At 35.1% G+C, this 26,694-nt stretch overlaps 2 protein-coding genes across 11 annotated transcripts in view; one reads left to right on the forward strand and one right to left on the reverse strand.

Moving 5' to 3' along the window:
- The window catches only part of LOC132796958 (uncharacterized protein CG43867), a 176,308-nt gene that overhangs the window by 78,229 nt on the left and 71,385 nt on the right, over positions 1-26,694 (forward strand). The gene's annotated exons all lie outside the window — the stretch shown is intronic.
- On the reverse strand, positions 11,506-12,961 carry LOC132796964 (uncharacterized). Its single transcript, XM_060808348.1, has 2 exons — positions 12,636-12,961; positions 11,506-12,565 (listed from the first exon to the last, which is right to left on the reverse strand). Exons 1-2 carry the CDS (start codon positions 12,949-12,951, stop codon positions 12,525-12,527), a joined length of 357 nt encoding a protein of 118 aa, XP_060664331.1. The 5' UTR covers positions 12,952-12,961; the 3' UTR covers positions 11,506-12,524.

Raw genomic sequence — 26,694 nt, forward strand, 5'->3', positions numbered from 1 at the left:
TTGCTATGAAAAATATCTTCTAAAGAAGAAAGAAATAGTTTTGTGCATTTACAAATGAATAATGAATAAAATACAGGAAATACCACATTGTAGAATATTTATGCTTTTAACTGCAGGCGTTGACAAATCACTTGGCACCACACGAATCCCCCTTCGTCTGTGCTTATGTGGCAGGCAATTAGTAATGCAATTAATGAATCGCAATCTGTGAACAAATGAAAAGCGTAAGAAAACCAGCGCAAAAAAATTAATAAATAAGGTATACGATTAAAGTAGCTGAGGAGAGGGAAAAGAGCAAAGTAAGCGAAGTAATGGAAATGCATGGATTGGAAAAATCAAAGCAGCAATAGCAAATGAAAAGTGAGCAGCATAAAGATTGAGCTCGGGATTGAGCGTGTGTTGTTGGTTGCTGTTGCTATTGCTGCTGTTGCTGCTGTGCCAACAGCAATTTGTCTTTTCATTAATTATTTAGCAAGCAAAGCGAAGCGAAGCGCTGGCAAATGTGGGCAAATGTTGTGTGGTGTGGTGTGGTGTGGTGCAGGGCGTGCAGCTTCCTAGAATATTGACAGTTAATTAATTGAATCTGTTCAACGTGTTGCAGCAGCAACGCAGCGGCAGCAGCAGCGGCAGCAATAGAATTCGCTGTAAGAGCATCATCATCCTCATGCCAAGTGGGCGTGGCAAGGTGGCAAAGTTTAAAGTACAATTGTGCGCAAAAGTTGCACACTTAATTGTCTGGACTATAGGAAATGAAGGGAACTAGTTGCAAACTTGGCTTTGGTCAAGTTTTGCCAAGTTGCTAGCTGCAAGTTGCTGTTGCTGTTGCAACTTAGCAACGACGCGTCGTTGCAACTGGCGCATAAAGTCATTAAAGTTTCAATACGATTGCAGCTGCCTTCCCTATCACTTTGCTATGCTTGTCTCTCGCTAATGCCAACAAATTAATACAGCTGTAGCTCTCAAAAGTTGGCCAAGTGCTTGAGCCAAATGTTATTAAATTGCTGCCAAAGGCAAAAAAGTGAACGAAAAAAGTACGAAAATAAATAAACATCAACTGCTGCTGCTGTTGCTGCTCCAATTTATGTAGCATACTTTCCATTTGCCACCACTTATATTTCCCTTATGCATTATTTACGCCGCTGATTAGTCGCTGTCAGTCGTCGTCGTCGTCGTCGTCGTTGTCGTCGTTGCACGCTCAGCACAAAACCGAGAATAACAACAACGATGGCAGCACGGAAAAAAATCAATGGAAATGTGCCAGGCACTGTTGTTGTGGGGCAGTAGGACAGCGGGGAAGAGGGGCTGAGGGGCAGCCTGTCACTTCTTATCAGTCAAAAGCACGCGCTTCCCTCTCTCTCTCTCACTCTCCGCTTCGCGTTGTCGCTTCTGCCGAGCTGGCACAAAATTGTAGCCTACTTTTTGGCATTTGAATACGCATTTTATTGGGCCATTCAGTTGTGACACATTCACATTGACACACAGCGTCGAGTCGCGATGCTTCTCTGGCAAATTACTTAAAAGTCAGCAGAAAAACACTTTATTTGATTTTGCAACAATTTTTTTCTCGGCTGCTGAATAAATTTCAATCGCAAATTGTATGCAGCGTAATTTCATCACATGTGAAAAAGTATTTTATTGACTGTTTATGTAGGTACAAAAAAAAAACACACACACACTTTGATGTGGCATCAAACGTGGCTACAGTATTTATTATTACATTTGCATTTTTACATGAAATATTTTATAGTGCTAAATGACATCGTGTAAAACACATTTTCGCATTTGTATTTAAAATATTTGTGTATTTTGCACTTCAAATTCTAACTTTAATATTAAATTAAATGTTATATGACATCCTTGACAATTTTGAAATTCGTATTTCAAATAAATTGTTTATTTGTTTCAATTTAATTTCTATTTTATAGCCCTTGTCACTTTTGGAAAAAAAACAGAAAAATAAAATATATATGTTTTTTATTTTAATTTTTTGTGATACTCGCATTTAACGATGAAATAAATATCCAAAATTATTAATTTATTCTGATTTTCCATTTAATATTAAATTAAATGTTATTTTATATATATTCGACTTGATACTTGTGTATCAAATATTTTGTTAATTTTTTAGTTCAATTTTCCTGCTTTATATTTTCTTCAATTCAATTCCTGTTTTATAGAATTATTCGTCTTAGGTAAACAACTTTAATGTGGCTTTAGTATTTATATTATGTGTTATTTACATTTTGTAGTATTTAAAGAAATATGTATACTTTTTCTTTATTCTCTTGATTTGTGAGTTTTATATGTGTTTTTTATATACATTTTTTATTTGTCGTGGTTTATCCAGAGTATGAATTAGTTATTACTTAATTGAAAGCTGTTGCAAGTTAAATATAGACATTTTCCTATATTTCTTTCAATCAAGAAATATCAAGCGTAATATAAAAAACTTAAGAAATAATTTTGTATGGTAAAAAAAACACTTTTTCATTACCGGTCTTAGTAGCTTTTGCTGACAATCTGATATATTTTGCACTCAATGAATTATTAATTTATTGTAGTATTATAACAATATACCAAATAAGGCCTGTGGTATATTGTACTATTATTGCAGCATATTAATTTGGTATATTTAGTTGTTTTAATTGACAATCTAGTATATTTTTATTTCTGCGGTATATTTTGAATGCAGTATTTTAGCAATATACTAAATAAAGTCGCTGGTATGTTTTAGTATTTTTGCGGCACATTAATTCGGTATATTTTTGGATTATTACCGCATTATTTTGCTCTTATTCAACATGGGTAGCAGGTGTCTCACAGTCGAGCACACTTGACAGTACTTCACTTGTTTCATCCTGCCTTTGTGTGTTTATCATTCTAAATTAGAGAATATCAATTTTATATATGTATACATATATACTGACTTTTAATTTAGTTAGTTATGTTTTCTTTTTAAGTTTCTTCTATATTTGTGTTATGCAGCCTTAGTTAACCTTTAAAAACTTTATGACCTATTCTATGGCATTGTTCATTTGCTCGCTTCGAAATTAACTTTGAATTATTTTGTGATTGCATTTATGCGTTCGCTGATCACATTTCTCGTTCTTGTTGCTGTGAGAGTGCTACGTGGTTGCCAGACTTCACGATTCTTGCCTGCCTTTCGCAGCGTACCATTAATTTGTGCCAAGCAGGGCGTGGCACCACCCCACCCCCCTCCACCCGGTTACGGTTACCCCATATCGAAGGCTGATTGGTCACGTGCCGCCTTGCGTATGGTCGTAAGGTTGGGCTTCAATTCGTTGTGATTGCTTTGTATCGATTACAAAATGCATTACAACATTGCCACATGATAAATAACATCGAATGGGCGGATCGACAAGGCAGGGGAAAGGGGGAGTGGGAAAGGGAGTCGAAGGGGGAAGGCTTTAGCCTAGGCAAAAGGCAAATACTTTAAATCGATTGAAACAATGAGCCGCAGATGAACCGCAATGCGAACTTCGTTCAATCAAACGCTCATTTATCAAGTGTTTTTACATTGATTAAAAGTGGGGCAACAAAGTGTGGCAAATACATTTACGGAATATTAAGGAAAGAGCTGCAGTCCCACATAAATAAATCATACAAAACATCAATTTTAATTTATACGAAATTATAATAATGTATTTCAATGAATCGCAAACTTTCTTACTGAGATAGTTGTTGAAATAGTTCACAAATCATTTAATTTTAAAATGAAAAATTTGCAATTTTGCATAAAATTGTAATAATATATTTCTAGAAATGGTCTGAAAATTTTTGAAAATAGTTTATTACTTAAGCAAATAAAAATTAAATATTTGGGATTGATATTCTATAAAATTTAACCAACGTTCAATTCGCTTTAAATATTTTAAATGCTGAAGAATTTGTGCAAAACTGTAATAATATATTTCTAAGAATCATCAAAAAGTCATCTTATTTTTCCTTTGACAATTTATATTAGTTGCTTAAATAATGACATTTAGAAGCACATAAAATCAGTACTTAGGAATGACTTATTTCTAAATTGAACTAAGTATTAAATTAATTAGAGAAATATGAAAGAAAGAGTTACAATTTTAAATTAAGTTTATAGCAAAGTTTATTTACCAATTGAAAGAATATATTATTTTACACGATTGCCAAAAACTCAGCCAACTTTTTGCACTTGAAATATGATAAGAAGTGTTTTCAATTTATCTAATAATATAAGCACACAAATGCAAACAATTTGATCTTTCGCTTCAGCTTAATATTGATATAATTAATATATATAATATATTGATAATATTAATATAGTGTCCTCGACTTTGAGATACTCGTTACTGATTTTGAATATGAGCAAAATAGTGTGGTATTAATTTTAAAATATGCCAAATTAATAAACCGAAAATATACTAAAACATGTCAACGATTTTATTTGGTATATACTGCATTCAAAATATGCCATAGAGTAGAAAATATACCAGGTTGGTAGTCAAAGCAACTTAGACTCGGACATTTTCTCCTATATCCAAAAATTATATCTTACTGATTTTGAATATGAGCAAAATAGTGTGGTATTAATTTTAAAATATGCCAAATTAATTAACCGAAAATATACTAAAACATGTCAACGATTTTATTTGGTATATACTGCATTCAAAATATGCCATAGAGTAGAAAATATACCAGGTTGGTAGTCAAATCAACTCAGACTCGTAGTAAGAGATATTTTCTCCTATATCCAAAAATTATATCTTAACTAACTTCAGCCTGTTTCACACAGGTGTTAAGTTATAATACCCTTCTACCCTATGGATAGCAGGTATCAAAATTGCCATCTGTGTGTTTTTGTTGCAATTTGAAAGCATTAAGAACTATCTGCGCCTTATCAAGTATTTATTTGAAATCAACAAAAGGCTTGTTAAAATTGTTGTTGAATTTTTAATAAATGAATTGGGATTGTGCTGTCCGCTGCTGTGTGCTGTTTGTAGAACGCATGGAGGGGTGAAGGGAAGGAGCGCATTACAAGGACTTACCGAGAGCCCCAATTAAATGCATAGTGCTTGACCACTCATTACGACCCTTTGGCCATCTCGCTTGCTCTCGCATCTTTTGCCAGTGCTGTCGTTAAACTTTGTCGTTGTGTGTGTTCTGCTGTTGGTTCAGTGTGACCATGTGCTATTAATAACAAATGAAATTGCCGCCAGGCTAATGCACAGCACTTTGGTAAGTTGTCCACAAACACACACACACACACAAAGAGAGAAAGAGAGAACAAAATATATATGTGTATGTGTATATATACGAATGCGTTGTTGTTGCCATTAAACCACACGTGCCATTGTTTCTGCTATATTTGTTGTCATTGCTGGCGCAACAAAAATAAAATGCAATGGCGTGATTATTGAACAATTTGTATCAATTTACTTTGGATATGGATATGGGGCAACACTCGCAGCGTGTGTGTGCGAATTGAATTGATGTTTATTTATGCAATTCACTTGCTGCTTATTGCACACATACACATACACATATACAGATATAGGATATATACATACGTATGTATGTATATAGTATGCAACTCCTTTCTACTTTCTACTGTCTCCCCCCTCAAAAGGCCGCCCTTTTGCTTTGGCTTTATTACAAATGGGAATTATTATTGATATAAGTGGAGTGGCACGCCCCCTTTCTCAAGTGCTGCGGCACAGCTGAAACAACAACAACGACAACAACAGTAACAACAACAGCATCGAGAACAAGGAACAAGTTGTGCCAACTCCAGGGAGAGACAATTGAGAGAGGTTAAAGTTTGGCGGCAAGGGGAGAGACAGAATGTTCTCGCTTAAGACATTGCCGCAACGTGCCGAAAGTTTTGTGATGCTTGGACAAGCGTCTGTCACACGTATCCTCCAACCCCCTTGCCACCCACCTTCCCCCTCTCGCACACACACACACACATGCGCTTACCCTGAAGCCACCCCTTGGTGTCACTTGTGTATATCTCAAGTTTATTAAAGTGGCATAAAAGTGTCATTGGCGGTTAATGGTAGGCGATTAGTTGCATTAAGTTGACCAGGAAAATCTCCTCTCCCCCCTTCGCTCTATGCACCCTCTTCTATTTGAGTGAGTGCGTAATTGAATAGCAGACGTAAGGGAAAACTCTCCTCAGGCTGCGTATCAATTTCAGAGTCAGAGTCAAAGTCAAAGTCAAAGGCTTTGACAGGCAATCAGATAAAGTTGAAACTGCGATAAAAATGCCAAGTGTTTATAGCTGAAACTATATCATGTATCTATGATATCATTTGTCCGCTCAAAGTTCACTGAACTGAGAGTATTGCAAATATTTATTTATCTATTGTTATATGCAACTTGGTATTCAATTTTTACAACTAAGAAATAAACAACATACAATTGTGATTTGCACAATACAAAGTTAAAGGTACTTTACTATTCATTTTAATTGGATTTAAAATGTAAACTCTATTGACATTATTTGCAACTTAGAGTTTAGTTTTTAGATGTAAGAAATAAACGACTAAATAGGTAAATAAAAAATGAATTAATACAAAGTTTAACTTACTTTATTTAATTAATTTTCAATTCAAGTCGTAACTTAATTTTGACCCTAAATATTTATTGACTTTGTTAAATTCTAAGATGAACTAAATGGGTAAATAAAAATAGAATTGATTATTCTGTTGTGTGTTGTAGAAAGTTCAACTTTCTTGAGTACTCATATTCATGCCATTTAAATCTGAATTGCAATGCTTAACAAGGCATTTGCCATAGCCAAAGGTCAAGTAATTGATATGAAACTGTAGACATATCGAATTGCCATATACATGGGACATCATCAATTGAATTGCTAGGGCAAAATTTGCAAAGACTTGAAGACATGAAGAGGCGACATTGTGCGCAAGAAAAACTTATTGAAAACTCATAAAAGCCATAAAGTACAGCAAAAAAAAAAAAAAAGAAAAAAGAGGACAGAGAATAACTGGGTGCAGCGAAAAGCTTTAGCTTGTCGCAAAAGCCGCATAAAATAAAATACAACGACGATGTTAGGGGGATATAACCTGAAACACATTATGCCAATGCGATAAACCCACAACGCAACTTCGAGTCTCAAGCATTGAAATTGTTTTTGGCTTCGTTGTTGCTTCTGCTTCTGCTTTTGTAAATCATTTAACACGCTCTCGATTTTTATTTTAATGGCATTGCCGGAAAGTTTTTAATGGCTAACGCAGCAGCAGCAGCAAGAACAACAACGACAACTGTAGTAGAAAGAAAGTGGGAGGAGGGCGAAACAACAACAGAGTTTAACTTGTGCGCCGCAAGTTGTCTCGCATTATGGCCACATCGATAATATGCGCAGCGTTTGGCTAAGTGGCAAGGCATCAAGGCATCAACGTTCTTTAATGGCATGCCACACAGCGCTCTCAAGATGTTGCCAACTCCCAAAAGAGATCACAGAGAAAGAGCGAGAGGGGGTGGGAGGAAAGCGAGATGGCTCTATGCGCGTGTGTGTATTGAATTATGCTTTTTATTGCTCATCAAGCAAAGAAACAAGTAAGAAAGCTTCAGTCGAGTGTGTTCGACTATGGGGATATATAATATATATATACCAATATACCAAATATACGTTTCAGTATATTATATAGTATATATATTTCAAATATACTTTTCAGTATATTATATCGTATATATTTCAAATATACATTTGAGTATATTATAACATAGATATACCAAATTTACTTTTCAGTATAATATAGTGATACGTGGATATACTAAATATACGATTCAGTATATTATATCGTACATATTTCAAATATACATTTGAGTATATTATAACATAGATATACCAAATTTACTTTTCAGTATAATATAGTGATACATGGATATACTAAATATACGATTCAGCATATTATTACGTACTTAAACTGAAATATACGTTTCAGTATATTATATAGTATATATTCAAAATATACTTTTTAGTATATTATATCGTATATATTCCAAATATACGTTTGAGTATATTATAACATACATAGATATACCAAATTTACTTTTCAGTATAATATACGTGGATATACTAAATATACGATTCAGTATATTATGACGTACTTAAACTGAAATATACGTTTCAGTATATTATATAGTATATATTCCAAATATACTTTTTAGTATATTATATCGTATATATTCCAAATATACGTTTGAGTATATTATAACATACATAGATATACCAAATTTACTTTTCAGTATAATATACGTGGATATACTAAATATACGATTCAGTATATTATGACGTACTTAAACTGAAATATACGTTTCAGTATAATATGACACATATGAACTGAAATATACGTTTCTGTATACTACAACATATATGAATATCATTAAATATGTATAAAATACAGATTGTCAACAACAGCATAGAATATAAACCCCTCGCCATATGGAATTATGGTAAAAGTTATTTCTCTTACTTTTATTGTTCATAATTTTTTGATAAAAGCTAAATAGTGTGATATTATAGCTAAAATATTCCAAATTAATATACCAAAAAAATTCTAAAAAAAACAGCGAAAGACTTCAATCAAATATCGACAGACTACCACTTTTAAAATATGCCATAGAATACGAAATATACTAAACTGTCAACCATAGCATGGAATTGCGTCTATATTTTTTTATAGTTTCTGAGTTCTAGGAGCTCATATGGACGTTGCTATATTGTTTCGTTATAGTACCTTCCTATGGGGTATCAGGTATAATTATTTCTGTCTTTTAAATAGTGCGGTATTATAATTAAAATATACCAAATTAATACATCGAAATATATACTTAAGAGTTAAAATCATCTATGTTTCGTATATCGATATACTACCACTCTTAAAATATACCATAAAATACTAAATAAAATTAATTGTCAACCATAAACCAACAGCATATTTATTTTTTATAGTTTCTGAGTTCCACTGGTTAATATGGATAGATGGACATTGCTGTATTGTTTTGTTATAATTCCCTTATTCCCTTATATATCAATAGTTTTTTCGACAGCCAGTGCATAGCTTATGAATTCAAAATGAATGCCTATTAAACTTCTAATTAGCTTGGTTTATCTTAAATGTATTTCACTAAGCAAGTTATATACTTTGAGTATATATATATATATATATATGTGTATATAATATAACCGTAATTGTTGAAGGCTGTTGTACTAAAATTGTAGTATTTTAAATGTGTGGTCAATTTAAATGGCTAAACTCGAAATTCAATCCCCGTTGCCAACTCTCTGCTTCCCTCCTCTGCGCATTTGCCTTTCAGCTTGCATATGTGATATGCACAGGCGTCAAATGTTAGCGGCAATGTCAGCAGCAATAGTCCTGCAGGATACTTGTTGACCGCTCGTGCAAATCTCATGAAATCACAATGCACTCTCTGTCCACTGTGTTAGTGTTTGAGTTTTAGTTTGTTTATGTGTGTGTGTGTGTGTGTGTGCTAATGATAATCATGAATATTATGCTGCTTGTTTGGGTGTTTTGCTGAACACTCGATGTTTGGCCCCTCACCCCCCCACACCACTCGATGTTTGCTCAACAAAATGTTAATACTATGCTGAGCGCAGCGTTGTGTCCCCAAAAACTTCAGCGTGTGTGTGTGTGTGTGTGAGTGTGTGTGGCATATACACAAAACTCGTGCAGCACTGTTTAAATATTTGATTAGCTTTGGCTGCCAGGCGTCGACCTTTTCAACTTTGTTTGTTGCCTTCTTTTATTTTTTGCTCTGCTTTTTACTCCCCATTCTCTGTGTGTGTGTGTGTGGTTGAAGAATGTTGCACACAGTTTTGTGCGCAATGAAATCAACTTAATTAAAGTTAAACAAGCAGCTAATCAAATTTTTATTACATAGTCTTAACCAAGCGCATTCCAACTCCCTGTTGCCAAGAGTCAGTCTTGCGGCCAGACAGTTAACTAAACGTGGCGTAATTTCATTTTAAAAATGCATGTGCCACACCGCGTGTATGTTTGTGTGTGTGTGTGTGTGTGTGTGTGTCTGTGAACTTATGCTAAACTATTTGAAGGGGGGCGAGAGAGAGAGCGAGAGCAAAGCCAGTTGCAAAATAGTTTGTTTGCTGTGCGTTTTGTTTTATTTTTCACCCATTACTGAATGCCCTTTGTGCAAACAGTCAACTTGGTTGACTAAAGGTATTTTTTGGCATTTATATTCGTTGCATGCTTTATTCACTTACAGGGTATTTGCTGGTCAAATAACTCTGCGCTCTATCTGTTATATAATGCAATTTATTTTAGCTTCAGCTTAGAGCTAAATGTATCTGTAGCTTTGTTTATGCTTTTGAACTGTATCTTGTTAGCTACTTTAGTTTACTGAAACTTTTTGTATTTCTACCAATAGGGTAGAAGGGTATTATGACTTTGTGCCCGCATAATATGTATGTAAAAAGCAGAAGGAGACACATCCGACTGCATGAAGTATATATATATTCTTGATCAATGCCAACAGACGTCTGTCTGTCTGTCTGTCCGCACGTTTAAACACTTAGATCTCAAAGACTATAAGAGGAAGAGCTCTAATTTTTTTTCCACAGCACTCGTTAATGTACACGTATCTCAAGTTTGTTTCAAATGTTTGCCACGCCCACTTCCGACGCCGCAAATCGACTTAAATCGAATAGGAACGTCATTTTCAAGAAAGAATCGCAATCGGTATATTCAATAATAACAGAATTATTTATGATTATAAGAAATACTTTTTATGTAGTAAAATCTGGTATATAATTTGGTATATTTTGCACTCTATGGTATATTTCGAATGTAGTATTAATTTGGTATATTTTAAAATGAATACCACACTGTTTTGCTTTTATTCACAATAGGTAGTGGGTATCTCACAGTCGAGCACACTCGATTGTAGCTTTTCTACTTTTTTTTTTCTAACATAATTCGTTATGCATTGGCTTTTTGCTTTTCATTAGCAGCTGCCTCTGCTTAATAATGTAATATTCGTTTCCACTTCAAGTGCAAGTAACTAAATTTAGTAGTTGCTGCACTTTCAAACTGTTGTTCTTTCGCTTTTTTGCTTAGTGTCATCTACTCGCTGGCACTCTTGAGCCACCAGGCACGCCACATATTTGGCGTACGCGTCTCATAATTATCCACATTGTAGTTCTCATCGTTCTCACAGGGCCAGCTATAGGGACGCACAGCGAGACTGAGTTCAGAATAAGGGCTATTGCTACGCATTGGCTGCTGAGTGATTGTGATCTTTTTCTCAGCATGCAATTCCATCAGCTGAATGTCCTGGCAAGGCAGCTGCTGCAAAGGCTCTGCACAACAGCAGCCACAACAGCACTCAGAGCACATGAGGCAAAGATTAGACTTGGGAGTGCAAAACAGTAATTTATGAAAATACAATTAATAAACATTTATTAAAATTTATAGACAGCAGCTTACATTAATTTCCTCCAAAAAAACGTCCCCCTTTGGGGCAACTGCAATTGTTGACTGTGGCAAGGCGATTGTATTGCCATATTTTATATAGACGCACACACTGTAAACAATAATCTGTTTGAGGCTTTGTTTTGGTTTCGAGGACGCCACACAAAACTGTTGTTGATTGAGCTTAAAGTGCCAGACGACGTCGACGGCAATTGAATTCATTCGAAATGAATTTGAAATTCAAACGAATTGAATATCGAATGCAAACACCGTCGCCCATGGCAACAGCTGTTGTTGAGTGCTTGGTAAACAATTAATTTTATAATTTGATGCCAAATGATGCGCTTATGTTAATCGAACTCGATAACTCCATAATTATGCTGCTCATTATAATAATTTTGATCATTATAAATACTATATACATACAATATATTTTATCGTTAACATTATAATTATGCTTAATACTGTTGTGCTGTCAGAAGCTGCTGCTGTTATTGCTGTTGTTGCTGCTGTTGATGTTGCTATGTGATTATCGAGTGCGACAGGCGAGGGATTGATTGAACGGAGGGAGGAGGAGAAGGAGGAGAAAGGGGGAGGAGTTGTGTGCTGGTGTCAACGTATTGTGTTACCAATTTGCAAATGCAAATGCGATGACAGCGAACGACGACAGAGAGAGAGAGAGAGTGAGAAAGTAACATGGTTAAATGCTGACAGTTGGCCAAATGGCTGACTGAATGACTGACTGACTGACTGACTGAATGCCTGGTTTAGAGTTCGGATGGATGTGTGTGGAGAACAGTTTCAGATTGATGACGAATAGAAAATCTGTGTCTCTGTCTGTGTCTGTGTGTGAAATGCTAGCCCATATCAAAGTCAGCTTTGAACTTTGAACTGCGCGTGTGCCGGATTGAGTTACCCGTAACCGTAACCGTTAGCCGTGATTTTGATGAGTTTATCCATCACCTGTGTAACTGAAACTCATCTCTCACTCAAGCAGCGTCACATTGCCACATCTCCAGTTTCTCTCCATTTCTCTGTATTCTTCATTTGCTTTTAGTGCACTGAGTAACGCGCTCCGTTGCCCAACTCAACATCTGTAAAGATTTCAATTTCATCTTTAAAGGCCACGCCCGAAAATCGTTCATGGTTGCTGCTGCTGCTTGCCTTCATGCACATCCGCATCGATGCTCAGCTCTTCGAGATGTGCCGGCGAATGCGAACCACGCTCTGCATTTGCAACAACATCATTCTCCATTCGCATTTCCATTTCCGGCTCCATCACTCGATCATCATCATCGTAAACATTATTTGGCGGCTTGAGTAGCTCACTGTGAATAACAGCCGATTGTTGTTGTAGCTGTTGTTGATGTTCTTGCAGTTGATGTTGTTGCTGCTCGATCCGATCAGCAAGGGTTTGCATATCCGTTTGATGCTGCTTGAAGCAGAAGGTCATCAGTAGGCAATCGACAACGTGGCACATTGTTTGCTGGTCAGGCAACAACTGCGTCCAATTCACAATTTTATACTTTCCCCAACCAGTTGTTGTGCACACACACACACACACTTAATTGAAATTCAAATTCGATTTTCGAAAACTTAAATGTGTGTTCGGTGTTTGTCAGCTGTTTGCTTATCAATCGAGGTCAAAGCAGCTGCCGCTTAGCAATGGCAATGGCAATGGAAAAACGTAACGCAATTCACCTTCCACTATGGTAAGCAAACAGTTTCAATTTCAATTTCATTTTCAATTAGCCCAAAAGTCGCAAATTACAATTTACACACTTTCCGTTGCCTATTCTTGTGCGTCGACAAGAAAGTCTTCCCCTTCTTCCCCTTCCCTCTCACAAGCTGAACAAAACTTTTGGCTCTAATGAGTTTTGTAATTATGCAAAGTTGACTATAATTACAGTTGGCTCAAAAACGCCAACTTATATAAAAAGAAGAAATTAAAGAATACAGCCGAAAAAAAAAATGAATACATATAATACATAATAATATAGAAATGAAATTGGCTTGGAATAAAGAAGTTCTCTCTCTCTCTCTCTCTTTCTCTGTCGCTCTCTTAAACAATGCGAACTCGAGATGAATGCGACTTTCGAAACAAAAACTCCCCCAAGCAGCTGGCAAACTTATAAACAAAGTGTAGCATTTGAAATTTGAAAATTTTGGCATTTGCAAAGCGATTTCATTATTAATATAATTATTATAATTTACGGGCGAAAAAGCAGCGAGGCTTTTTCGTATTATGTTTGTGGCTGCCGGGTGGCTCAAAATATTGATTGTAATAAAGCAAACAGTTCATTAATCTTGTCAAAAGCAAGGCATTCTGTGCTTGCTTGCAAAGTTTTTCGGTTGAGCTATATTGACAATATATTACGTATACGTAATATTTGATTAAATTGCAGCTTTACTTAAAATTATTATATATTATATTATTAGTGTTTCTTATTAAATAAATGGGCATGCAAATATTTAATGAATTATATAAATATAAAAAATAAACACAAAAATTTATATCACGAATAAAATAAAATATATTTTTACTAAAAAAAGAATGAGATAGATATATTCAAAATTTACTTGAACTATTTCAAATATACAATATAATAAAGTTATAAATATTTAATAAAATGCGATGCCTATTTTTCAATTCGGTATATGGATAATTCCAAGACGGAATTTGTCCCGTAAGAGACTGAAAATAACATTGAAAATAACATAAACTGAAACAATTTTAAAAATAAGAAAAGTTTATTTTTATAGCTCTAGATAAGTACTTAAATTAGAGCTAAGAATGGTTTTGGAATTTTCGTTCTGTTTTGTTTTCTGTTGTGATAATTGCAAAAATTAACAAATTCGTACGCACAACCAAAAAATAAACGAATTTAGATATTTTATCGTAAAACAGATAAAGTTCCTAAAATCAATCTTAGCTCTAAATATAGTGCTTATCTATAGCTTTAAGAATAACATTCACTTATTTTTAAAATTGTTTCAGTTTATGTTATTTTCACTGCAGTAACTCTTTATTATTTAATTTATGAAATATATATAAATATATGTATGTATGTTTAGGTAGCAGCAAATAAAAAAAATGTATGTGTATTAACATGTTTATTTGTTCATAAAGAGTATTAAGACTTCGTTCATTGGCTCACCATTTGATTGTGCAATATTTTTCTTGCTGTTTTGTAGCTGGCAAACTAGAAAAATATCAATGTCATTTACAGGCCTTTGGTTATATTTCGAGGGTGGCTTTTTGTGAGCTGAATTTGACTATTATGTTGGAGTTGTTCTCTGTGGCTGTGGCTGTTGTTGTTGTTGTTGTTGTTGCTGTTGCTGTGGTTGTTGCTGCTGCTGCTGTGGTTGTTGTAGCTGTAGTAGCTGTGCATGTTATGTAATGTTAGATGTCTGTTCGTCTGGTGCGTGCGTTGTCGCCGAGCCACATCATTGCGGTTTCACTTGGCCTCCCACTATACACACACACTCTTTGTGTTTGTGTATGTTTTCAGGTTCATTTTAGTGTTGTTACTCTTGTTGTTGTTGTTGTATGCTTGTTTATTTGGCTTTAGTCTCATGGCTGTCAAACCAAGCGCATAACCGCAAAGCACAAACGCACACACGGAGAAACAGATAGAAACCGAAAGCAGAGTCAGTTCCCAGATCTAATGTCTCCAAGGGAACGAGAGAGGATGGGATGGGCAACAAGGGACGGGGGGAAGGGGCAAAGGGATTCATCCCGGCCGAAAAACTGGCAATCGCATCGCACGTTTTGTTGTTGTTGTTGTTGGCTTTGCCACGCAGCTATTTTCAATTTGTGTAGCATACTTTTGAGCGGCGGCCAAAAACTAAAACGAAGCTGCAACACGGCAGCCGCAACAGCAACAACAACAACAACAGCAACTGCAAATCTCATTTACTCACTTTTTTTTCGTTGCTTTCTTTGTTCACTTTTGTTATTGCTGTTGTTGAATCCGCATCCCAATTTCGTACTCTGCACTTGATTCAACCCCAAATTGAGAACCCATCCGTTTCGTTTCGTTTGGTGTTTCTTTTTTTTTGTGTTGGTTTCTGTGGTCCTGCGGTTCTTCCCCCTCCTCTCCCCCTCCCTTTACTTTGTCCAGCTGCTGTCCCTGCTCTGCTCTGAGTTGTCTACTTCTGTTGCTGTTGCTTCTGTGGTCATGCCCACTTGATGCGTATTTAATTAACGTTAATTGAAATTGATTTATGTATGCAGTGTGCGTACGCTTTCCCCTTTCCCCTCTTCTCGCCAGCCCTTCTAATCCGCTCTTGGCAAAAATATGCTGTGTGAAATTTGCGGCAAGTTGTTTTGGGTGTCGCCAAAACAAAAAAGAAAACTGAAGCATGAAAAATTTGCGGCTTCATTAAATTGATTAGGCTAAATAGAATTCAATGTTGTTTGTTGTTGTGCCACAGATTTGCAGCAAGTTGCTACAATTCGATTAAGCAGCATAAAAAGTTACTCAATTAGCCTAGAAGACGACAGACAGAACAAAGCCAGGTTGATAAATAATGATGGAATATAAAGACAGAAAAGTGAAGCAATTAAAAATCTTAACGAAATGCAAATGATATGAATAATAACTGAGACAGCTATTCATATAAATTAATTTGAAATTTGTTTTATTTTATTATAACTTGATAAATTATAGAACTTAAATCTCATTTTATACCCACTACCCGATAGGAAATTGCTAACCTTATAGTATATATTGAACTCTATGGTATATTTTGAATGCAGTAATTCAATAATATACAAAATATGGCCTTCGGTATATTTTAGTATTCTTTATTTGGTACTTTATTTGCTATGTTTAGATAGTTTTGCAGACAATTTGGTATATTAAAATAATTTTGAATGTAATACATTATCGATATACTAAATATGGCATCCGGTATATTTCAGTATTTTGCGGTATACCCTTTGGCATAGTTTACTTTGACTGATATTCGAAAATAGTTCTTCATCGACATACCTTTTATATGTTTTAGTATTTATGCGGTATTTTATTTTGATATATTTTAAGTAATTTGGCATATATATATATAATAAATATAGCATATTTACAGTGTGTCATTTTGTATAGTTTGCCTTGACTGACAATATGGTATATTTTGATCTTTATGGTATATTTCCAAAGTAGTTCGTAGTAGTATTTTTTGCGGTGTATTAATTTAGTATATTTAGTAGTTTTGTGGTATTTTATTTGATATGTTTTAGGCAATTTAGCAAACAATCTGGTATATTCAAAGTAATCTCGAATGTAATACTTTATCGAAATACTTAATATGTCATCCGATATATTTCAGTATTTTACAGTGTGTCATTTTGTATAGTTTGCCTTGACTGACAATATGGTATATTTTGATCTTTATGGTAAATTTCCAAAGTAGTTCGTGGTATTATTTTTTGCGGTGTATTAATTTAGTATATTTGGTAGTTTTGTGGTATTTTATTTGATATGTTTTAGGTAATTTAGCAAACAATCTGGTATATTCAAAGTATTCTCGAATGTAATACTTTATCGATATACTCAATATGTCATCCGATATATTTCAGGATTTTACAGTGTGTCATTTCGTATAGTTTGCCTTGACTGACAATATGGTATATTTTGACTTTTATGGTATACCTCGAAAGTAGTTCGTAGTAGTATTTTTTGCGGTATATTAATTTAGTATATATTAGTAATAATAACGCTCTGTTTTGCTTTTATTCAAAATGAGTAAGCCGGGTATCGCATAATCCAACACACTCTTTTTCAAACTCTTTCCTTTCAATTTACATTATTTACATTTGTTTCTATCAACAGCTGAAACATAAAGACAATTAATAGATAGCTAATCTTGTTTAATTAAAGAAATGTATTATGCTTTGTTGTTTTATCTTTCGTTCAACAGAGAACTTTCATTCGATTTATAAATTTGTTATACAAGCTGTTGCACATGAAAAGCATTTGAATGTGGAATGTGAGTAATTTAAAAAGAGAGAGAGAGAGAGAGAGATGATGGGGATTGCAATTTGATTTCAGTTGCTTTTTGATGTAAAACTAATCAAATCAACGCGCAGCAAAGTTTCTGTGTGTGTGTGTGTGTGTGTGTGTGTTGGGTTTTTGGTACAGAGAACATAAAATTAACGAGCGGCAGCCTGAAAGTATGCGAAGCGATGCGATGCGATGCGTTTGCGCAATTTCCACATCATTAATTTTTTTCATTTGGCTAACAAAAACGCAGCAAAACAGCAATTGCAGAACGCGCCAACTGTTTTGCCCTCTAACCACACCTGACTGCCTCCCCTCCCCTCCGCCTTTCTCTTTCACCTCCACCACGGAGAAAAAAAAGAAAACATTAAAAGAGCTCACAAAACACATGTGAAATTGGCAGTTTGTTGTTGTTGTTTCTTGTTTTTGGCTGTTTTGTGTAGCTTTTATGTTGATTTAATTAGAAAACGCAGCAGGCGCTGCGAATCTTGTTTTGCTTTTGTTTTTGGTTTTTGGGTTTTTATGGCGCAAAAGTTGAGGAGCACACGAACGAAATCGAAGCAGCTCAGGCAGCAGGAGAAACAAGAAACAAGAAACAAGAATAAACAAAGACAATAAAATGCAGCTTGGGGGAAGGGGAAGGGGAAAGAAAGTCTCGTAAATTAGAAATGGCATTTTATGAGTGCGCCAAATAAATGTATTGCATACTTTTAGGCGGAGCAGAGCGGCGAACGCATAAAAAGAGGTACATTTGATACTTGGCCAATAAAATCACTTATACGACCTGTTAACCGCTTCCTATATAGCCTTTCATTTTGCCTTTTGCCTTCAATTTTACTCATGCACTTCTCTTCTCTTCCCTTCTCTTCTCTTTTTGCAGGTGAGTTTTCGTTACACAATATTTCGAATGATGAAATTTCGTGTGCCCGCCAGCTGTGAACAGTGCGGAAAATGCAATCAACAAAAGCTTTTGTGAGTAACAAACTGAAATAAATATCGAATTCAGTTGCATAACTAATCAAAGACGGTAGCAAAAGTCTCTCTGCTCATTTGCTGCCAAGCACAACTTCTGATCATTAGTCGAAAAACTAGTTGTAGACCACGAAAAAGTCGAAAGGCGAAACAACAAAATCAAATACAATTTCCTTTTTGCGCGCTTGGCTTTTCTAATTCCGGCAACAACAACAAATGAAACGTTGTCTGGAAATTTTCCTAATTATGCGTTACCTGCACGTACTTCGCTTCCCTCCCTTCCCTTCCCTTTGTGGAAGAGATTTGCAAATGGCATGCACTACGCACGACTCCCCTTAGGATGAATGCCTGCCTCTCCCTGTGCCCCTCCCCTCTTATTGTTGTCCAAGCCAATGGACCACAAAAAAGGCGAAGCAATAGCGCGCAAAATGGCGCAAAAATGTCGAAATGCCAGCAAGAGAATCTACAGAGGGAGGGGGGAAAAACGCGCTATGTAAATTTGTGTCTGAATTGTGTGTTTGTGTGTGTGTGTGTCCCTCTAATACACACACACACACTCGCAGACACAGACACACTTAACGTTTCTGTGATTAACAATTACACAACAGCAGCAAAAAGCAAAAGCAAAACCAAAACAGAAGGAAACCTCAGAAGCGTTTTGCCGTATCCCAAAAAGCAGCAAACAATATGCTAGTCTCTCTCTCTCTCTCTCTCTCTCTCTCTCTCTCTCTTTTGCCCTGGCTAAGGAAGGGGGAAGGGAGGAAGCCTTGGCACTCGCTACGTGCGTTGCCATAAGCAATTTAGCTAATTTTCTACAACGACTAACGCAAAATAATCGAAGCGTAAGATAACAAAAACAGTTGAGCGAGCTTCTCGTTGTTGTTGTTTTGTGTTCACATTGTTGTTGTTGTTGTTGTTGCCACGCCTCTTGTCACAAAGCAGCTGAAAAAACAAACAGCAACAAAAATATGCAATACATTCATAATGAAAACACAGCAGCAAAAAACCGCGGTCATGGCTGGGCAGATGGCAAACAACGTTCGTTGCTTTTAGCCAGATTTTGGTTGTTAACATTTACAAATTTCATGTCATGTGATGGCCAATTGAATACCCTGTAAATATGCAATACATTTTATAATCTCTCAAAATAGTTTTGTTTAAGGTAACATAAATAAATGTTATTTTATTGAAATATCGAAAAGGATTCCTTATTATAATAAGATGAGCCAAATTGACTAAGACCTTCTTCCATCAAAAATTTAAAAGAAAAAAAAATTTGAATAAATTAGGTAGTTAGATAAACAGCTTACCGATTGTTTGATGTAGTAAAATTATTCGAAAGTTAATTCTTTAAAAATTCAATGCAAAAATATTTTGTATACGATTTGATGACAAACTGATTTAAATTCTTAAGTATATTTCATAATCTTTTATTTTGTAAAAATTGGTTTGTCAATAATAATCGAAATTATGTAAATTCCATGATTTATTATATAGTACATATTAAGCAGCATAATTGATTGTCGTAAAAAAATAATTGAAAATATTTGTGGCAAAAAAACAAAATGTTGAAAATGAAATGAAAAATAAATATTAAATTTATATAATAAATACAGCATAAAAATAGTAAATACTTATAAATGAAATAAAATGATTATTATGATGATTATGATTATGATTATTATTATTGTTAAAAATACTTAATTTATATCAAAAATATTAAAAAATAATTAATTCATATTAATACAAAAATGTATTTACATATAAAACAAAATATTGAAATGCATTAAGATATATTTTGAATAAATATAAATGCTAAATCTAGATCGTAAATACTACATTAAAATACTAAATACAAAACAATACTAAATTGAGATACACATTAATAAAAATAAATTATTAATATAAATACTAAATTTCTACATATATAAATATGACATTGATATACCTTTAAATGCAAAAGGTATATTCATATTAACAATTGATTTGTATTTAAATAAATACTAAATTTATATATGAAACATTAATTGTAATTGCTACGAAATGATTTTTAATATTAACAAATATTTAATTTGCATTTTCTTTAATTTTCTTATTTTTTGATTATTTACTTTTTTTTATAAATATTAAACATTTCTCGTAGTTGCATGGAAAAGAGTTTTAAATTTTGAAAGTATTTGTTTTTCAAATTTTTTTTTACTTTTCATATTTTTATATTGCTTAGTTATTTAGTGAATATATTCTTAAAAGTTTACAGACAAGTTTTATAAATATATAGTTATGCTCTATTTATATAGCATAGGCAACAATCACAATTTTTGTTTAGTTATATGAAGAAAATAATTAGGCTTTCAGCTGCTTAAAGTAATACAGTATTTTCGCGCAGTGTATTGCTTTAGCTCACACGTGCATTTGTTTGTGTGTGTGAATATTGATTCTAAAGCACATTTAAATCTATTTTCTGCACTACGTGTGAGTGTTCATCATTTGCAATCGACTTTCGAGCAATATCCGAACTGCATAAATTCAAATTTTGTCTAAGTAGTTTTCTTTGTCTGTTCTCCAGCTGCTGCTGTTGTTGTTGTTGTTGTTGTTGTTGTGGCTGCTGTGTTTTGTTGGCCAGTGCATAAACATAACAATAAATGTAATGTGCTGTTGTGGAGTGTAGTTTGTAATAATCATCATCATAATCATCATAACGTTGCTCTTTTGCTCTTTGGCTTCACTTTTTGCTCCTTGGTCAGGTCCTTTAATAATCGTTGCTTTTTATGCCATTGCACAGGCTGAGAGGGAGGGGGCGTGGCAAAGGCGTCTCTCTGTGCAATGGAGCAGCTAAAAATCAAATTTGCCTTCGCCTCCTCTCTCGATGTTGGAAATGCCATTTGATTGAATTTTAAATAACGCCTCAAGACGTTTCAACTTGTGGCATGGAAAGTGTCGCTGTATGTGTGTGTGTTTGTGTATGTGTGGCGTCTGCAACAGATTCCAGCTGCCAAATGCCGTTGCTGTTGTGTGAAGTGCAAGCGAACGGAAACGGAAATGGCATTGCAACGTACACACAAGGGTTAAAGCGAATGAGGGTGGCAAGAGAGAGACTAAAACAATGCAAAAGACAACTGACAAACACTTTCAACTGATTTTCGTAGTTCCTCGCCGTCTCTCTATCTGTCTCTCTCTTTCTGTTGGCAACCTGCCTGGCTTGTCTTCCTCCTCGACTCCTCGAGTCCTTCTCCTTTCGCTTGATGTCCTGCCAGACATCCAAGCGAAGAATCCCTCGCCGGACTCTTGTCTACGTGTGTGTGTGTGTAAGTGAATTAAATAAATTTTGTTTGAATTCCCCCGTTGGCAAGACAAATGCGCTTATTGACTTGAAACGGCCGCGCATAAATTTTCCAGCTGCTACTTTGCTTTCGTCGTCGTCGTCGTCGTCGTCGTCGCTTGTTTCCACCTGTGTCTCTCGCTCCTCTCCTCGCTGTATAAATTAAGTGCAACTTGCTTTCCAGCTGCCAACTATCGCTGTCTCCTTCTTGTCTTTCCCCTTTTTGCTCTATTTTTTTCCAAGTGGCAATGTGCTGAAGATTTGCAGCTCAAGTCAGTTTGACAGTTGTCCGCTCGACTTCAGTTTTGTCCGGCACTTAAGCCAGAACACGCAACGCAACGCAACGCAGTTCTAAGCACTTAAATTGATTGCACTCGTCTTGCATTTGCAACAACTACAACTACAACTACAACAACAGCAACAACGTCGACGTCGACGTCTAATAGGTTCTGCAACACATAATCTCATACAGAAATAAATGCATAAATCTCGTTCAGCTTTCAGCTGGCAAGCTCGAGTAGCGAAGTAGCGTACATAAAATGAAAGAAACATGTTCGTCGTAGTCTCAGTCTTCAAAAGCAGCAAAGCTAATCAAATTAGAGAAATATTTTATAGCCTTATATGCAAAGCGAAACTTTAAACTCGTGCATAGCTTTAACTTTTTATTACCATCAGTTATTGAGCAAATATCTATTTTCCATTAGAACAATACTGCTTTTAATGTTTTCTGCGTTGCTTTTTGAAGCCATCTCAAAATTAATGCTAAAATTGGAAGCGTAAATCTGAAATTTTCCGAAAGGAACTTCAGATTGTTCATAGCTGTAACTTTTTTTTTTTAATTATCATCAATATTTGATTGATCGATGTAGTCCTTTAAATTAAAGAAAAAAGAAAGCTACAGATGAGTGTGTACAACTGTGCGATATCGCTACTTATTTTCAATAAAACCATATTCTACAAATATACCAAAAATATGCCGAAGGCTATATTTGATATATTGATATTGTACTACATTCAAAATATACTGTACAAAAGTATTTCTTAAATAACTTCTAAAATTTTTATCTGATCGCAAATTTTCTACGCTATGGATATCGGTTGTAAACAATAATGCTAAATTTATATAATGAATGCAAAAAGCAATTGTCTTACATTTAAAAGCAACTTCAAGTTTGTGTATACTTTGATCTATTTTTGTACCTCATTAAAAAGTATTGAGTATATACATAAGTATCTCTTTAGCAACGTTGTCAATTAAGAACTTAATCCTATAATAAACAGGCACATCTTTAAATTAATTAATGTTTGTTTTTATATACTATATTCAATAGAAACTTTGCGTTGTATATAACTTTAATTTCATTATCAACTAATGAGCAAGTATTTGCTATTAGAACAATTATATTTGTGATGCTTTTCTTACTGCTATTCCACTACTAAAATTTACCAAAGGCTATAATTAGTTTAATTATAATTTATATAAAGTTCAAAATATACCATATTCAAATTATACCATAGAGTACAAAATATACCAGATTTTACGCGTACGCGTTTTCTCCTATACAAAAGAATATCTTAAAAAAGTCTATTCTTAAAGATTATAGTTATTATTATTATACAGAAATTCTCTATAGCTTGTAGATTTACGGAGGTGAAAGTAGGCGTGTCATATACATTAAGTTATACAAACATCATTAACATCACCATTATATGTATATTGAACATGCATATCTACCTATTTGCTTTTGCAACTATAATATTTAGAGTGTTTTTTTTTGGCTTTTCTCTCTGTGTTTCCTTTTGCTAATTAACAAATTTGCTGCTAAATTAAGCAGCGCAAATCTAGAAATTGATGTTAAATCAGAATCATTTTGCTTACGTCTTTATAATCAATCAAATACAAAACGTGCTGCCAGTATTCTGGCTTTCTTTTTCTCTTTCTAGCCTCAACCTCTCTCTTTTTTTCTTGGAGGTATCTCCCACTCTTTGTTATATCTGTGATGCCTTTGTATAGATTGCATTTCATTAAATTTCACAGTCACCGCTGGCAATCACGCGCCAAACTGCCGTCTGTCCCTCTCTCTCTCTGTATGTCTGTCTCTCTTTCTCTCTCGTCTTGCTATCTCATAATTGCGTAGGCGAGTTAGTACTCATTAAAATCGTTAATCGGTGTCGCTTTTATGTGTTTGCATTTGGAGGACTTTACTTTTAATTCGATGCCGAAAACGTAACTCGGCTGCAAGAAAAAACCGATTTGCATAAATTTACGCGCTATGATAGCCAGCTACAGTTGCTCCAGCTCCTCCTTCTCTTTCTCTTTCTCTTTCTCCTCTTTCCCTCTCTAACCACGTCTTGCTCCTGTCTAGCTGTCTGTCTTGCTCTGCTATTTCGATGAAAGGCAGTCGCCTGCGGGCGTTGTCCACGCCATGAAACGCTGACGATGAGGACATCCAAAAAGTGCCAGAGAAAGAGAAAGAGAGAGAGAAAGCGAGTGTGAGAGTTGGAAATGAGAGAGAAAAAGACACTTAATTAAAATTTTTATTACGAAAATTTTGCTTTTGTGTCGATAATTTTATGCTTATCATCAGCAGTCGAGCTGGCGGCGGCTTCTAATTTGCAACATCAGCGCTTTGTCATGGCCACCTTGAAGCTCTCCCACGAAGGTGTCTTCTCTTCTCTTCTCTTTTTTTGCACAAAAAAACGCACCGCGAATACAAAGACAAAAGTACTGCGTAGAGAGTAGAGTAGAGTAGAGTAGATAGATAGATGGGATAGATGATGTAGCCAAAAGCCAGCGGGCGAACACATAAAAACGGAAATTAAAAGGGAAGCCAACGCAGCTCGATTACTATTCTCCTGGCTTGCTCTTGGACTTGCACTTGGATTTTCTATCTGTGTGTGTGTGTTTGCAACTTTTGCTCTGCTTTTTCTCTCTATACAGTATATATATTTTTTACGCTATTCGCACCGCTTGAATGCGAGCGGAAGTTTTCGCTTAATATGCAGGAAATTTCATTAAAGTTGCTACAACTTGCGCCCAGTCTTGTGTCACTTGATCGCTGTTATTTTTATGCTCGTCAATCTGGACGCCACCTGGGGGCAACAGCAACAACAACAGCAGCATCAGCCGGAGACGCAGCTGTGACAGCTGCGTGTTGTTCTCCTACCTCCAAAGTTGCAACCAATTAGCGTTCGCAAAACTTTTATACAAACTATAAAACGCTCAAGCACAATTTAAATACAAATTTCTGTCATTTGAAAATTTACGACAAACTTTTCTTAAATTAAAATTGATAAGATTTAATTAAGTATAGGTTTAGGTTTGTGATATTTTATTTATATTTTATTTATTAAGTAAATCAAGCTGTGCAGCAACAAAGAACCGAACAATAGATTATATTGAGGCCAAACCTGTCTCAAGCTCATTAATATGCATTTAAACTGTGCTGATAGATTCTTCATTTAATAAACGGCTAAAAAGCTGCAGTCGAGTGTGCTCGACTGCGAGATACCCGCTAACCATTTTCAATAAAACCATATTCTACGAATATACTCATAATATACCACAAAAACACTTAAATATACAAGGTATATACATATATAGAATAGTATATATAATAAGTATATATCATAGTGTACAACATATACGATATTGTCAGCTAAATCAACTAAAAGAAACCATATATTGTACTGCAAACATTTATAAATATACCACAGGCTATTTTTGGTGTATTGATATAGTTATTGTATCTACCATAAATAGCTGATTAAGCCTTAAAATGACGCTTGTTATTCGTTTCTTTTTTTTCATATTTTCGGAGGCGGAAGTGGGCGTGGCAAAATATGAAACAATCTTGATCTGAGTGCAAACATAAGAAGTGCTGGTGATACAAAATTATAGCTCTATATCTTAAAGTCTCTGAGATCTAGGTGTTCACACAGACGGACGGACAGACAGACAGACGGACATGGCTATGTATATTGTCTCCGCTGTTGATGCTGATCAAGAATATGTATATATACTTTATAGTGACGAAGATGTTTTCTTTTTTATGTTGCAAGCATTTTCCGCAGGCACAAAGTTATAATACTCCTTTAACTCTATGAAAACAAAAATAATTGCTGCATTTACTATGAAAATATGAAACTAGCTGACGATTTGCTTTCAATTCAATTGAGATTTATTTAGATTTTTGTATTTTTGCTTAAATTAGCATACTGCTTTCGATCTGGAAGCATATTTATTAATAATTATAATAATTTAATAGTCAGTATGTATAATTGCTAATGACCAGATTTAATTGTGCTGACAAACTGCGAAGATAACCGAAAAACAACTTGAGAGGAAGTGCTGAGCTAGCTTTCAAGAAGTGTTGCCTACTTTTAGGCGTTCGCTGAAGCAAAACTAATAGGCCCATCAGGAGGAGGAGGAGGAGGAGGGAGAGGAGGGCGGCAGAAACGAAGGAAAAAAGGGTCTCAGCAACAATTGCCCCAATGAGTTGCTGCCACAATCAATTGGACAGGCAGCCATGTGGCAGGCAGACCGTCTGGCAACTAGCCAAAAAAGCTGCCAGCAATGCGCAGCAAAATGAGTTTCAATCATGAGAACGACACAATAACAACAACAACAACAGCAACAACAGCAACAACAACAGCAGAGGCAGCCATAAAAAATTTAAGCAATGCGGCATTTTACACCTTCGCCAAGGCAATGCAAGGATACCTTTTGGTGGCCAAGGATAAGGATACCTGACACCGTTTTCAGCTGCCAGAGTTTCAGAGTTCCAGCAGCCAGGAGCCATCAGTGCGGCAATCAAAAGCAATGATTGTTGCTCATAAAACGAAACGGTTATGTTTATCTGGCTTGCGCCCAAAGGCCGTCTCCTCCAACTCCTCCTCCCCATCCCCATCCCAATCCCCCCCTCACTCT

This window comes from Drosophila nasuta, chromosome X (genome assembly GCF_023558535.2).
Source record: "Drosophila nasuta strain 15112-1781.00 chromosome X, ASM2355853v1, whole genome shotgun sequence".
NCBI lineage: Eukaryota > Metazoa > Arthropoda > Insecta > Diptera > Drosophilidae > Drosophila > Drosophila nasuta.